Genomic DNA, 15,838 nt, shown 5'->3' with positions numbered 1-15,838 from the left:
AGAACACACACACATACCCAGCAGGCCCAACAGTATAACACACGCAGTCACAGGAGCAAGACACAACAAAAACACAGTGAGTATTATTAAAAAAATTATAATACCACAAGTAATAAATAAAATAGNACCATAGTTGTGTTATAATTTCTGTAATGCTTGTTGTAGTACAAAATGGAGTTAGGAACAGTATGCTCTGCCTTTAGGTGCTCTCCATCCAGTAGGCAGATAGAACACACACACATACCCAGCAGGCCCAACAGTATAACATACGCAGTCACAGGAGCAAGACACAACAAAAACACAACACACACACGATAGTGAAGGAGTGCTCCAACAGAGGAGAATGGGCGTGACTGGCGTAGTGAGGTGCGACGTAGCGAGGTGGAATCCTGAACAATTTTAATATTTTTAACGTTTGACATTTGTCAATGTATACGATAGATATATATTTTAGTTATTTTAACGTGAGGACAAGGCATGCAATGAACTAGTTTGGCGTGGATTGAGTAAGCACCTGAAGATGGCATTACTATGCCGAAACATGTAGTGCGAGTGAGAGACGGTGATAGATGAGTGTATGCACTGCAAGACGGTTTAAATAAATCATGGAAAGAAAAGTATTTTGTGAAGGACATAAAACATACTATTAAAAATGAAAAATATCATTAACAGTAAATGTATGTTACACAGTTACCCATAGACTGTAATATACTGTAACTTTTATACCCAAAAATGTTTTCTAGAATTGTGGTCACCAACACAGTTATACCATACCAATTGAGGCAGCAAATTTGCAGGACTTCTGGAAGTGAAGCTGATCTGGCTTGGAAAATATGTAACACTATGTGCAAGGAAGGCATGCCTGATCTTCCACAATTGACCCTCTCAGCACCAGATGTTTTAAATTCACAAGAACTGAATGCCTGACTGAAATTATTGTAACTTTACCATTTTAGCTAAATAGTAAAATCCGAAATTAAGAGAGTCTCTCATTTTGCGTTATTTTCTGGTTCAAACCAAAGCCCCATAAAAATAACACAATTTTCCAAAATTAGTGCTTATCACATTTTTTACTTGCATTTAGTGAAAGAAAACCCAATCCCTACATTAAATCTGTACCTCAGTTTAGTGGGGGGGGCACTATGCTACAAGCTGGAAGGCGATGGGTTCAAGTCCCGATGAGGTCATTGAATTTTTTCAATTGACCTAATCCTTCCGCCTGCACTATGGTCCTGGGGTCAACTCAGCCTCTAACAGAAACGAGTACCAGGAATTTCCTGGGGAGTAAAGCACGGCCAGCATGGAAGGCTGACAACCTTACCGCCATCTTTGAGCCGATTGTCTAGATAATGTGGGACCCTCAACATCTCACAACCCTATGGGCCTTCACGGCCTGTTACAGGGATAGCTTTATTTTTTTTACTTTTACCTCAGTTTAGTATCACATTTACACAAAAGGAAGATAAGGTTTTATCCCTCTATTTTCAGAGTTAAATAATGAAGGTTGTCATCAGTCTGTGAAAAGAATATTGTTTTTATTACATATAAGGCTCTTAGTAAGTTGATGTTTCTAAGATGCAGTTAATGTGAATATTCATGCCACACTGTGCTGTCAGCACAGACAGAGGAACATATAATTTTAACGTCAGAAGCCACAAGCTACAAGTCTGCCCAAAGAAACAAGCTGTAAGCTGTAATTTTCCCCCAAAGAGATATTATAGCAAAGGAGATGACAGTGGGAATGGTACAGACAGAAAATGTTGGACATGTCTAACATGTTTTCAAATATTTAGTATCATTCACATGTTTGTTGCAGTAACTATATGAAATTAATACATACAGTACAGGCCTATTATTACAATTTGAACATGAGCACAAAAAGAAAGGTGACTTTGAGTAACTACTACTATTCAATTTGGCACATCATACATAATTTTCTGTTCTTTCTAGATTTATGTAACACATATTTGCCCATATTTTGTTAGATTAAAGCAAATGTGTAATTAACAATGGAGTTTCATTTTCTGTTTGAAATCTGTGTAGTCCTGATTTAAGATATTTTTTATTTAAAATATAAATCTTATTTCTAAGACAAACCTCTTAAATGGGCATTTCACTGTATAGGACTGTCTTGAAATGACAGTATAGGAATGTGATTTACTTTACCATAGCAATTATACTTGGTATGACAGTCCTTAGCCAGCATCTTCATTAGTATAGACACTGCAAGCACAACATAAATTTCCAAAGACTTGAGAAATGCTGGGTCAATGAACATATAATTAAAGACACAGTTTTCTCTTGTGTCTTTACTTGGTTCAAAGGTCCTCTAAGAACAGTGACCTCCTTTATGATAGATGGCCATTCTTCTCTGTTATTTTCCTTTTGCCTTCATCTTATTCTGGCCTTGTATGTATGCGTAAGGGCTGGGTCATAAAATCTGGCCCGTGCACTGCAACCTTCAATGATCTATTGATAAAGTTGTCCCTGTGCTTAAGTAATTAACCACGATGCCATGAAGGTGTATATCTCCACGTTTTCTTGATCAGCACTAGTTCGAGGTGAGTGGTGGGCTTCATGCCCTGGCTACTTTTTTGTACATTTTAATTTGTGATGTTATGCTCATGGTTATATGCTTAAAAATATACTGTAAACCATAATAACATTACCTGCAGCAGTTTTCATCTTCGTTTCTTAATTACTTTCATTTTTCCCTTTTATCAAAGAACCCAAATATTTAAATATTCTGACACCTTCCCCTTAAAATTATTTGACTGCTGTCCTTGAATTTTAATTTTTCAGTTTGTATTTTCATATGGGTCATTTTCACCCATTCATCTTCTCAGATATCCCAAATTCCTTTAAAGTTTGATATAGGTGTATTGGAAAGTTCCCAGACTAGGTCAACAAAGAAATGCTGGCTTAACTTACTCAAATTTATCTGCCATATCCTTCAAAAGTCTCACTGGGAATGTATACAGTGATCCCATTGTTTTTTCTATGCTTCAAAAAGCTCTGTGGAAGTGATTTTCCTTAATGCTGTCAAGTACCGCTTGAATTCCCTTTGGATGTCGGGCACTGTTTCAAAATGTCATCCCTTCAGTTTCATTTTCAATTTTTGAAACAAAGTGATATCACAGGGGGCTAAGCCCAGTAAGTAGGGAGGATTGGGCATGATAACCATGTTGTTGTTAGTCACAAACTCTCTCGTTTTCAGGGACATGTGAGCAGGCGCAATGTTGTAATGAAGGAGCCAGTTGTTGTGATAAAGTTCCAGGTTTTTTCTTCGCACATCTTCTCTCAAGTGTCTCAAAACATCACAGTAAAAGTCAGAGTTGATGGTAGTGTTAGGAGGAACAAATTCACAGTGAACAATCCCCTTCATGTCAAAAAAACAATAAGGATGCTCTTTGACGATCTCCGGACTTGCCGCACCTTGTTTGCTCTTGGTGATTGTGGGCTCTTCCACTGTGACAACTGTTGCTTTGTTTCTGTATCATAACAATAAATCCAACTTTTGTCACCCGTTACGATCCTAGATATATGAGAAAAAGCTGGGTCCTCATTAGCCTTCTCTTGTATATCAAGACACACATTTACATGCACCTCTCAAATTTTTTAAACGTTTTCTTTTATTTTGCTGGTGCTTGGTCACCCTGAACATTCATCATCTTCAACTGACACTTGACCAGCCTTGAAATGTGTATGCCATTCAAAAACTGCTGTCCAGCTTAAAGAACATTCTCCAAGCCTCACGAAGCATTTCAATAGTTTTGGTAGTGGATTTACCAAGCTTCACGCAAAACTTGATGCAAATACATTGCTTGATTTTGCCATCCATCACAGACAAAACAAAACATGAAGTGGAAAAGGCACTTTTGTAAAAACAATGCATGTCCACATTGCAGTGTCATGTGGCAGACTGACGCAAAAGCCCTTCGGAAGTGTGACCTTGGCCTCCACTCTAATTTTCTTTCAACAAGGCACTTACAACAATAACAGACCAGGAACTTCCCCGCAGCACTCTCTACCTACCATGCCATAAGCTTGCTTAAAAATCTATAAAAGAAAATCAATACTAAATTCACAGGGGTTTCTACTATCAACCTCAATGCAAACAATTGATCAGTATTTTTATGTCCTCTTCTATGACCACACTGTTAAGTCCATAAAAATCTCCTGTGTATCGAATAAACTGTTGAAATGAGTACAGTCATCTCCCATTAATCATTATCTGGTCCATGAAATGGCGTCAGTTAGAGACATTGGTTAATGAGTCCAATCTTAACACTTGCTTTGCTTTTCATTGTAGGATTCAGAATTTCCCTTTATTCAGAAAGTTGCAAAATGTGATTAGAAACTGTGAACGTTGATATGAATATACTGCCAGAAAGGCTGGATGACATGACTTACTTTTTAAACATTGCCATTACATGTGCAAATTGGCAATCCTTGACTGGGAAGCAATGACCACCGAGTATTCGGACATAACTGTGGGAGTGCCGCTGGATCGAACTGTTGCTTAGCGGGACACCAATTAGTGAGGAATGACTGTATTTGCAGGTTATAGATATGAATATTAATAAACTATTCACCAAATATACATCAATTATGACACCATATACATAAAGCCAAACAGTGAATATTGTACAATTCTGTAAGAAGGGATGTACAGATTATCTACAACTACTAGAGTTACTTATTATCTAACAAGGGTTTGTGCACACCACAGAACAGGCACAAAAAATCATCATCATGAACATTTAAAAATGATAAAAAATAGTGAAGAAAATTTATACTCACCTGAGAAACAGCACTTGTGACATCTCCAACATTGCTTGGTAAAATAATAGTGTTGCCTTTCTGGGCCAGCTTTTGGAATGCTTGAACATACAACTCTGCCACATTAAGGGATGCTGCATTCTGTCCATCCTGCAATCAGTAAGCAGAGCATGTGAGTAATGAAAAATTTCTACCAGGTTCTTTTATTTTCATGGAACACCATTTGCATCAAACAAACATTTCAGCAATACCAAAGCTCCCAAAGTTAAAACACTTTATAGTTAAAAACAGGCATATCTTTTAACGTCATGTGAGTGAGCTCAACTATTTTCAGACAGAAACACACTTCATATTCACCATTAGCTCTGCCTAGCCGCAGCTGTTTGCTTTCCTATGAAGTTGTACATAAACATGGCAATCCATGCATTATATATAACAGTTATTGGTAGTTCCACAAGTAACTCATTAAATCAGAAGATTATCACCAATTAATGCCAAGCAACATGGTTTTATGGAGAATAATGCTCTTAATGATGGTTTTGTAATGAAATGAAAATGTACTGTGCTAATTCAATATATTTTATGACTTTACATAGTAAAAACTAGGCATGTACAGTGGAAGTCCATTATAACAATTCACAGCAGTGTGAAAACCGAAGCTATAAGAGATATTCATTATAGGGAGTCTAGAACCTGGAAATGTATAATTACTGGAGAACACTGTTTGCATGATAGTTGTATGGCATTAATTACTGAACAAACATGGCAGCCATGTGACCTAGCACAAAACTATGATTGTATTTCTTGGTACTGTATCCCTTTTTGCAATGTTTTTTCCATTGGAGCACAGTTTCTTGAAAACTTTCATAACACAAATATATTCTCTCTTATTACTGTTATAACAAAACCTATTAACTACATCATTTCACTGTTACAACCAAGTCTGCATGCACAAAGAAATGCTACTTCCATGGGACCATATTCCTACAAGAAATGAGAAACCATACACAATGTAAGATGCTATTGCTTTGACAGCAGAAGTAATTAGAAGCTGACAGACATGGATTACACAGCAGTGAATGCAGACAAGTCATTTACAATGGGATGTTTTGCTGGATGTAAAGTGCATGTTAAAGGATTGGCAAAAGTCCTGTATATTTACACATTCCTTTGAAGATATCAAAGTAATGGATACGTTCAGTGATGTGGGCATTTCATTTTTTTTTGGCTGAGCTAGTACATTTCATAGAGATTTTGTTCAAGTGAAATCATTCAGCTACTTCCAATTCCACTCTGTCTTGCTTGCATGCAACTAGGATAGTTATCCATACTTAGATTCGCTGCAGACCACTCACTGAACCTCGTTCTGTTGACTAGTCCTATATAAAGGCTTGCATAAATAGAGACTGAGATAAGGTGAGTAAAAGCAGCATCTTGATGGTGCTTATGGATATGCATATTAAAATGGGTTGTGTGTTACAGATTTGTTATACTGGACTTCTACTGTAGCAATGACAATGACAAACTGAAGGTAAGAAAAGTTACCTTAGTTTTTAGTGGTCTTGCCACCAGCTCCAAACCCTTAGCTCGAGCTTCAGCTATGGCCAACAGAGCTTGTGCTTCTCCACTAGCCTTGTTTATTTGTTCCTGCCGCTCGGCCTCTAAAATATAAAGAACATTTAATGGATACTTTTTTTGGCTTGTTTTGGACTTCATCCATCGTCTGGTATGTACTGGATTGGTCCAGTGACTGAGACTAGCTCTTTCTAACAGGCCCAGGTGAGTAGGTTTATCCTTCCCCACCCACCTGAAGACAGAGACAGATCCAGTCTCCAAAACGTCGTGGTCTTTTGTCTTTTACATACCAGACGATGGATGAAGTCCAAAACAAGCCAAAAGAAGTACAGTATACACCATCGTCGGAATCCTTTCAAGTCTATCCAAATAAATGGATAATGATTTTGGCTGAATGGAATACTTTTGGGGCCAATAAATTTCAAGCAATTTCAATTACATGTCCTAGTAACAGCCACTGGTGATAAAATTCTCATTTCTCTTAAGTTTTATAAAGTTTACTTTTTTTTTCCTTGCAAGACCAATAACAGCATTAAACATGTGAAATATGCAATTAATAACTACTTTGTATGTACTGAACTAATTCAATTCAAGGTATTTCTGGTACAGAAACAGAAGGAGAACCATGAACTTTTGGTTCAATGAGTCTGAAACTGTTTCATTCAGTGTCAGGTAAATTTTATTTTCTACCTGATGAAACTAACCAGATGCCAGTATCCTGGCCTGACGTTTTCCTTCAGCTACATTAATGTCTGCTTCTCGCACACCCTCAGATTCCAGTATGGCTGCTCGTTTCTTTCTTTCTGCTTCTACTTGCATCTGCATAGCCTCCTGTACACGAGCTGGCAGCTTGATGTCTCCTAAAATAACAAGTCAAACACATTTTTAGGGCACTACAAATTTAAAAACTATGCAGGAAGCACAAGGATCTGCATTCTATACTTACGTATTTCATATCGAAGACATGTAATTCCCCAAGCTTCACTTGCTTTGTTGATGGACTCTACAATTGACACATTTAGGCTCTCTCTTTCCCTGAACACTTTATCCAGTAATATTTTACCCAATTCAGATCTATGAACAAATAAGAATAAAACTAAATTCCTTTAAAGAAATAAAACTGAATGCATTATTACATGTCTCTAAAAGAGATGTGGTCAATGATATATTTCTGATATACCTCATTGTTGTTTGTGCAAGTTGTGTTATTGCAAATTCTGGATCTTCTACACCATAACTTGCTAAATATGGATTGAGAATCCTCAGATACAATACTCCATCTATACTTAATGTGACATTGTCTGTAACAATAATACAGTATTAAGCATTTTCACACACCAGATTACCATATACTATAAATCAATTTACTACATCCAAACACAGATTGGCCCACAAAATATCCCATGTGCAATGACAACATCCATCCTTGGTTTGTATGTCTCTTGCCCTTCAAAAAATTAAAATGTTTATTATTCATGTAGGCTTCCCATATATTAAAGGCATTTCAGAGATTCTCCATCCTGGAAATGCACCACTCACTCACGCAGAACCAGAGTAGCTGTGACTTCTTTCCAAGAGATTTCCTGCATATATTTCTATATATTTCTTACACCACTCCAATCTTGTTGTTTTGTTATTTCTGCTTTCTTGCTGTTGTTGTTGCTGCTATTATTGCCATTATGCCTGCTTTGTTATTCTTTTTATCAGACATACCTTTATGTTATAAGGTTTAATCATAAAAAATGGCGTGCATGACCATGAAACTCGTATGTGCATCTCATGGGTTCTGAGTTATACTGCTCATACTGCAGCAGATATACACACTGGTATAAAGGATGCAAATGCTAGAGCCAAACTTTATGAGGTTGTTGGGGGGAATAATTTTGTGCAGAAAATGTAAATAAATTGTTGTTCAATTCATTGTAACCTTGCCAACCTGAGCCCAGTATAGGGCAACCACGCTCTGCCTGTCACAAGCCAGGATAAAATATGGAGTGATACAGGAGTAACACCTCTTTAAAAAACTTGGGTTCAGTTGGCTCTGACTGATAGCACCCTGTGAGGGCCCCTAGCCAGGGTTATGGCGAAGACCTCAACGGCAGCTGTGGTGGAGAAGGAGTCATTCAGTATGGTACTGCTGCCAGAGGGGGCAACCCATCCTCTCTTAAGAAGCTACTGAGGGTGACCGCTGCCTTGTGGTGTAGAGGGATCTACAAAGGCTAAGGAAGAAAACCCCAACAGAAAATCAGCTTGCTTGGAAGTTTATGTGGCAGCCCCACTACCAAGATCAGGTGCTGTGGGCTAATAATCTGCACAACTTAAATAAGATATATTAAAGAAAGGAATGCGAAGCATAACTGGACAGATTCTCTGGAGACAGCCTTTGGCCTAAAACAGAAAATGAAGATGGGATATTGGAATGTACACACCTTAAGAGAAAGCGGGAGACTAAAACAAGTGGAAAAAGTAATGTCAGAGTGTGGTATGGAGACAATCAGATTAAGTGGGGTCAGGTGGAAAGATTGGTGAAGTAACCACTCAGAATGGAAATGCCTTTTTATACTCAGGGCCAGGTGGGGGCGATGTAAAACACAAAAATGGAGGATTACTCCTTAGTAAACAGCAAGGAGGAGCTTAACAGAGTGGGAACCTATTTCAGATAGAATAATGACAGCAAGTTTTAGAAGTCTTGTCTGCAACATAACTATTATACAGTGTTATGCCCCAAGAGAGAGAGCAGAAACAGAAAAGAAAGATGCCTTCTACCGATTGCTAAAGGAGACACTGAAGAAGGTGAAAAGAAGGAACATCAAAATATTGATGAGTGATATGAATGCCCAAATAGGACCAGAAAATGAAGGATTGGGGCATGTCATTGGAAGACATGGAATAGGTAACACCAACAAAAATGGAGAAAGACTAACTGATCTTTGCCTAAACTATGAATTAGTTACCAGTAAAACAGCATTCCCACAAAGGAATGTCATAAAGTTACATGGGTATCTCCAGACCACAAAACACAATACCAAATAGATCATATCACAATAGACAGAAAATTTAGAAGATCTTTGACAGATGTGCGAAATAAATAAGGGGCAGATATAGTATGTTATCACCATTTAGTAATGGGTCATTTTAAATTTAAAGTAAAGAAAGTTGAAAAGAAAGTCCAAAATAAAAAGTTTGATATACAAAAGCTCAAAAATAAGGAAGAAAGAGAAGAATTTAAACTATAATTGAAGAATAGGTTTGAAATTCTCCAAGAATCCACAGATACAGAAATAGAGATTGAAAAGAAATGGAGAAAAATTATGGATATTTTTCTAAAAGCCAGTGAAAAAACAATTGGTTTTAAAACAAAACTGAAGAAGGACTGGATGTCAGATGAAACTTGGGAAGCAACTGAAAAGAGGAAAATCCTCAATGCCAAGTTAAACCAGTGTAAAACTAGACTACAAAAATCAACTATACACGTGTAATATTCAGAAATGGACAGAGAAATTAAAAAAGGAGTAAAGAGAGACAAAAGAGGGTGGATAGATGAACAGGCTCAAAGTGTAGAAGAAGCAGAAAGATGAGGTGACACAAAACAACTGTATGATATTATAAGAACACTATCAGGAAGAGGATTTAGAAAAAAAACAAACCAATTAAAGATGACAAAGGTGAACTCCTTGTAACACAGGAACAACTAAAAAGATGGGAAGAATATATCTCCAGAATCTAGAAGACAGACAAAGTTAAAAAGACACGGAGTACTGAAGAAGAGGCAGAGGAAAATTGAAATGAAAATAAAAATGAAGATATAAGAATAAAACTACAACCCCCAACATGCTCAGAGATTAAAAAGGCATTAAGAGACAAAATCCGGCAAGACACCAGGAATGGACAATATAAGTCCAGAAATGTTAAAATTGGACATTGAAACCACAGTAAACCTGCTACACCCTCTACAAATTGAAATAAGGAAAGAAGAGAAGTTTCCAATGGATTTGAAAGGTTTTATAATCAAAATACCCCCCAAAAAAGGAGATATAACAAAATGCAATAGCTTGAGAGCAATAACGTCGCTGAGTATTCCAAGTGAATTACTTTCTAGGACACTTATAAATAGAATTAAGAACATAGTTGAACTACGCCTTCGTAAAGAACAGGCTGGATTTCGTCATCAATGTGGTTGTGTTGACTTAGTTAATACACTGAGAATTATCTTAGAACAAAGTAATGACTTTCAAACTACATTATATTTGACACTCATAGATTATGGAAGAGCATTTGATTCAATAAACAGAAGAATCATGTGGCAAACACTGGCAGAATATGGAACAACAAAAAAGGTTTTAACTTTAATACGATGTATGTATGATGATTTTAAACGCAAGATACTACATGAAGGGAAACTTACAGACTACAATGAGATTACAAATGGTGTAAGACAGGACTGTATTTCATCTCCAATTATAGTTTTGCTTGTACTGGATAATGCGATCAGAAATACATTGGGAGACAGAAAGAGATGAATACAGTGGGGGATGATAGATAGGTTGGATAATAAATAACGCATGTGGAATTTCAAGTGTCCTTTCATGTAGGTCAAGGATATTGTTTACTCACGCCATGTTAATAGATACATGGCGTAAAAGGTTTTCCATTGAAGTCATTGACAGAAACAAAGGCAAATATTACTATCCCCTGGCTGTAATGCCCATAAAAATTCTATAGAAGGACACAATTGCTCCTCATAGCACACACTAAACTGCGCAGAGACAGGCCTGCATCGTGTGACCTGATGAGTGCTAGACGATAGATTAACATATTCAGCATCTAACACTTCCTCTTTATCTTATACGTTACATTTGCCATGGTCAAACTGTGCTGGTGACATGAATACACCTGCTTCCCTCAGACTGCACAAGTGCAAACACACCTGTTTGCCTCTGCTCTTGATACCGATGATGGTACTCTGTCAATGCAGTCCTAGTGCTTCCATCACAGAAGCCACACATGATGTGCTTACTGGCCGGCGAAGCTCCTTCCGCGGCTGACTGGCCAGATGAGCGCTGGTGATCACTGGCCAAGTTGGCTGTTGGTGCCCGCTACTAGTAGACTAGCAGTTGCTGTGTTCTCTCAATGTAAGGGGAGCTTTGACTGATGCTAGCATGTCAGACATCTGCATCTTTATACTTTTGCCACTAGGTGGTGCACTAACAAATGGGTGTTGGAGTTGCCGTGTGGAGTGCTGATTGGGTAGCACTTGCTTCACTGTCGGAGGCTCCCACATGTGTGTTTACTTGTAGACCAACCTCCTTACTAGTGTCAATTACAGCTTCTGTGTTTTTCTTTATGGTATTTATGTTACCTCCCCTCGTTGGTGTTTCCACCTTATCGTGGTGAGGGGGTTTGAGTATGCCAAGGACCCTGAGAGTTATACAAGCAGTAGCGTAGCTACGTTACGTCCTAATAGATTTACATCATCAGCATACACTAGAAGTTGATGTGCAACATTTTATTTCCTTTCCAACAGGTTTTCTCAGACCTTCCTGATAGTGTGTGATAAACCAAAGTTGAAAAGCAATGGTAACAAAGTATATCCTTGTTTTTGATCATTCTGAATAGCAAACATTTCAGAAAAATGGACTTTACTACACATTTCATTTAAAAACATTTGAATGGGCTTAACTACTTTCATAGGTACCCCAAACTCAATGATAATACTGTATGATACTCCTCGCATAACTAGTTCTGTATTTGTAAAGGTACTACTGATTCAGCTGATCATGTACACTATAATAAGAAAAAAAAAACTGATTTCTTCAACAGAAAATCCTATTATCCCATGATAAGATTTAATCTGTCTGCAGAGTAAGAACATATCTGAGTTCCCCACACCATCAACTCTGAATATCTATAAGAAGTGATGCACACTCATCTGTGGTGTCTCACATCTCAAGGAACATGCAGCACAAGACACAAAGGCATCTTTTAAGTCATACTAAACTAATCATTTTTGACATGACTATAGCATCACAAGACTATAACCATGTAAACTACGTACATATAGGGCACTAGACACACTACAAATTATGAAGTTCCTTGTTATGTAATATTCTCTATTTCTCATTTCCACTTTTCTGGGTTCAAATGAAGTTAACTTTCATTTAGATAACTTATAATAGTTTTACTGTAACAGAAAAAAAGTAATGACCATTTTTCACTTCTGCTGTGAAGACAGGGATAGAAAGTAAACCTTTGCTACTGGAAAATACTCATTTTCTAATCAACCCAGTGATTTGGCTCTCTAGCCAGGAAGTTAATATTTTATAGACTTCGCATATCTCACCTTAGTCACCTCCTTACTAAGGTAATTTACTCTTCAAGACATGATACTTCTTTGTGTTACATAAAATGAAATATTGCATCACTTTATCAACAGAAAATGTTCTTAGTACCTAACAAATGAACAATTATACAGCTCAAATAAAAATGTTTTCCTAACGATGTGTATTTTTCCTGGCTTCCAATGAATACTACATTTAATTCAATTTAAACTGCTTAAAACTCATAACTGATCACTAAAAAACTCAGATTACATGTTTAATTACCACTTTAGACAAGCATCAATATATATTAAGATGGATCTTAAAGAGATACAATGGGGTCGTACAGACTGGATTGATCTAGCTCAGGACAAGGACCAGTGGAGGGCTCTTGTGAATGCGGTAATGAACCTTTGGATTCCATAAAACGTTGGAAAATACCTGAGCACCTGCACAACTGGCAGCTTCTCAAGAAGGGCTCAGCTTCATGGAGTTAAGTTCTGTCTGTATTATTCTGTGTTCTTCTCTTAATGGAGACTGTAATGGCTGTCATGATCTAATCCACAATTTAAGATATCCTACCATTTGCTTAAATTTTCAAACAGATGTCAACATATTATTACAAAGACTACAATGTCAAGAGTTCAAATGTCACTAAACTTACAGGGGATGGAGAAGAATTTGGAAACATCCAACAAAAAACACATTACCGTGACTAATATGGTGTAGGGCAAACTCTGCCTTGCTGTCTCCTTGGAATGGATAAATAGAGGTCCTGTATGATTTGCAAGGGAGTCTTGTACCATTCTTCCTGAAAAACATGGTAAGTTCTGTTATTGATGATGGAGGTGGATAGTGTGCATGCACATTGCTCTCCAAAACAGACCACAAAGGCTCAATAATATTGATATCTGACGATTGTGGGGGCCATGGCAGACGTGACACTTCATCTTCGTTCTCAGAAAACCAGTCCTGGACGATGTGAGCTATGTGAACACAGGCATTGTTGGCTTGGTAAATGGCATCACCATTAGGGAACAAAGTTTGCACCATGGGATGGACCTGGTCGCCCAAAATGGTCCCATAGTCATTGGCAGTGACATGACCTTGCAGGGTAATGATGGGTCTGACAGAATATCACGATATGGCTGCCCATACCATGATCGAACCCCCGCCATGTTTCACTCTTGGCAGCAAACAATCTGGATCGTAAGCTTGGGATGACGTTCTCCAGACGTAAACTCGGCCAGAAGTCGGAAACAGTGTGAAGGTGAACTTATCTGACCAAATGGCCGTCTTCCATTGCTCCACAGTCCAGGTTTTATGACTTCAGCACCACAATGTCCTCTTAGTGGCATTTTGATCACTGATGAGTGGCTTTGGAATTGCACCTCGTCCAGAAATACCCTGCTTGTGGAGTTCCCTTCGTACTGTTTTGGTGCTGACAGGGTTTGTGAGCATGGCATTCAGTTCAGCAGTCACTTTTGCAGCTGTAGTCTTCTTATTTTTCATCACAATCCTATGCAATGTTCGTCTGTCTCGATCACTCAACATACATTTCCATCCACGCTGGTGTTTATCGGATGCGGTTTTTTCAGTCCTCCTGTATGCGGTCATAATCTTGGATACTGTGCCTCGTGAAACACCAGAAACCTTGGTTACCTTGGTTACGGAAGCACCCACCATATGGGCCCCAACAATTTGCCCGCATTCGAATTCTATTACCTCTGACGTGATGCACAAAAAAATTGCACAGAACACTGTCTCGACAACAAATGAAGCTTGCAACGTATTGCGGAGGTTGTACAGGTAGTGGTGTTGGGCAGATACTACAGCATGACCTACAAACGTCACTAAAATAAGCACTTCAATTCAGGCACGCATTTCATGAGGTGTTTCCATATTTTTGTCCATCCCCTGTATTTAAAAGCCAACAATGAGTAATACAGGCTCACTGGAATCCAAACAAATCACAATGATTCTGAAAGCTGAAGTTCTTGCTCACATTTTTAGCACTTACCTGAAGTGATGGCACTTTGTTTTGGTACATCAATGGCAATTTCCTTAAGACTCTGAACATACTTCACTTTATCTACGACTGGCAGCAAGATGTTCAAGCCAGGTTCAAGTATACGGTGAAATTTTCCCATTCGTTCAACAACCCATGCCTAATGATACAAGTAAAAATTTAACAATAATAATTGGACTAGAAACTCATTATTTTGCAACTGAATTCATGTTTAATAACCATAAGAAATACATGAATTGAGTTATAGGTTACATCTGAATTGTTTCTGGAGCTATAAATTACAAATAAAATCCAAAGTAATTAACAGATGCAGCAAACTACAACAAGCTAGTAACTCTATATAAAATCCACATTTAGTAACAGGTTAGGCAAAGCAGAATAGTCTAAGTTTGGTCTTGCAACTATAAATACAATGGCAATAACTTGAAATAAAATTCAAATTATATAATAAACTGTGGAAAAGGGTTAACAACTGGTTATTTTATCACAGAGCTATTCCAAATTCAGACATGTAATTGGCTTTCACAAATACACTTAATTTACTTCCGTGAAACACTGCAATCAAGCAACATAAGATTAGAGAGGTCAGTCTAAGAAAAAGAAATATCAAAACCTAATAAACAACAACTGATTTCACAGAATGAAGTATTTTCATAATTTAATTAACAGAATCAATACAGTTATAGCAACATATTGAAAAAATTACCTAATAGAAAATACCATAATACCTTACTGAAACAAGTCATATACAACCCCTCAGTTTGAACTGACACTCCACGGCTTTAGTCTGCAAATGAACTATACCGACCGTGCAACCACCACTTGTCGGCAAAGTTAATACCAATTTTAGTGGACAGAGGGTGTCGCATGGTCAGCACAATGAATCCCCATTGTTGTTAATTTCGGTTTTCCAGACCAGATAAGAACTGACACAAGCGGTATGAAAAGAGAAATAAAGCCCAAGTTGCAGACCTCTCTACTGTAAATCTAGTCCAGGACATATTTCAAAATACTGTTGACTATAATAAGGATCATATAAAATACAGAAAGAAGGCACGAATAAGAATACCCTTGTACAATACAAGATCACAGCATGACTAGAGTGAAGTTGGGGGGGGGGGGGAGACAAAAAACC

At 37.7% G+C, this 15,838-nt stretch overlaps 1 protein-coding gene across 2 annotated transcripts in view; it reads right to left on the bottom strand.

Annotated features, from left to right (window-relative positions):
• The window catches only part of LOC111863635 (stomatin-like protein 2, mitochondrial), a 17,929-nt gene that overhangs the window by 592 nt on the left and 1,499 nt on the right, over nt 1–15,838 (bottom strand). For both annotated transcript variants that reach the window (XM_023850129.2, XM_023850130.2), the window contains exons 3-8: nt 14,695–14,842; nt 7,538–7,658; nt 7,304–7,431; nt 7,062–7,217; nt 6,328–6,443; nt 4,804–4,932 (exon numbers count right to left, since the gene is read on the bottom strand). In XM_023850129.2, coding sequence (XP_023705897.1) covers nt 4,804–4,932; nt 6,328–6,443; nt 7,062–7,217; nt 7,304–7,431; nt 7,538–7,658; nt 14,695–14,842 — 798 coding nt within the window. The remainder of the gene's footprint in view (nt 1–4,803; nt 4,933–6,327; nt 6,444–7,061; nt 7,218–7,303; nt 7,432–7,537; nt 7,659–14,694; nt 14,843–15,838) is intronic.

Source organism: Cryptotermes secundus, unplaced genomic scaffold (assembly GCF_002891405.2).
Source record: "Cryptotermes secundus unplaced genomic scaffold, Csec_1.0 scaffold99, whole genome shotgun sequence".
Classification (NCBI taxonomy): domain Eukaryota; kingdom Metazoa; phylum Arthropoda; class Insecta; order Blattodea; family Kalotermitidae; genus Cryptotermes; species Cryptotermes secundus.
This window is presented reverse-complemented; position numbering and strand designations above follow the sequence as displayed.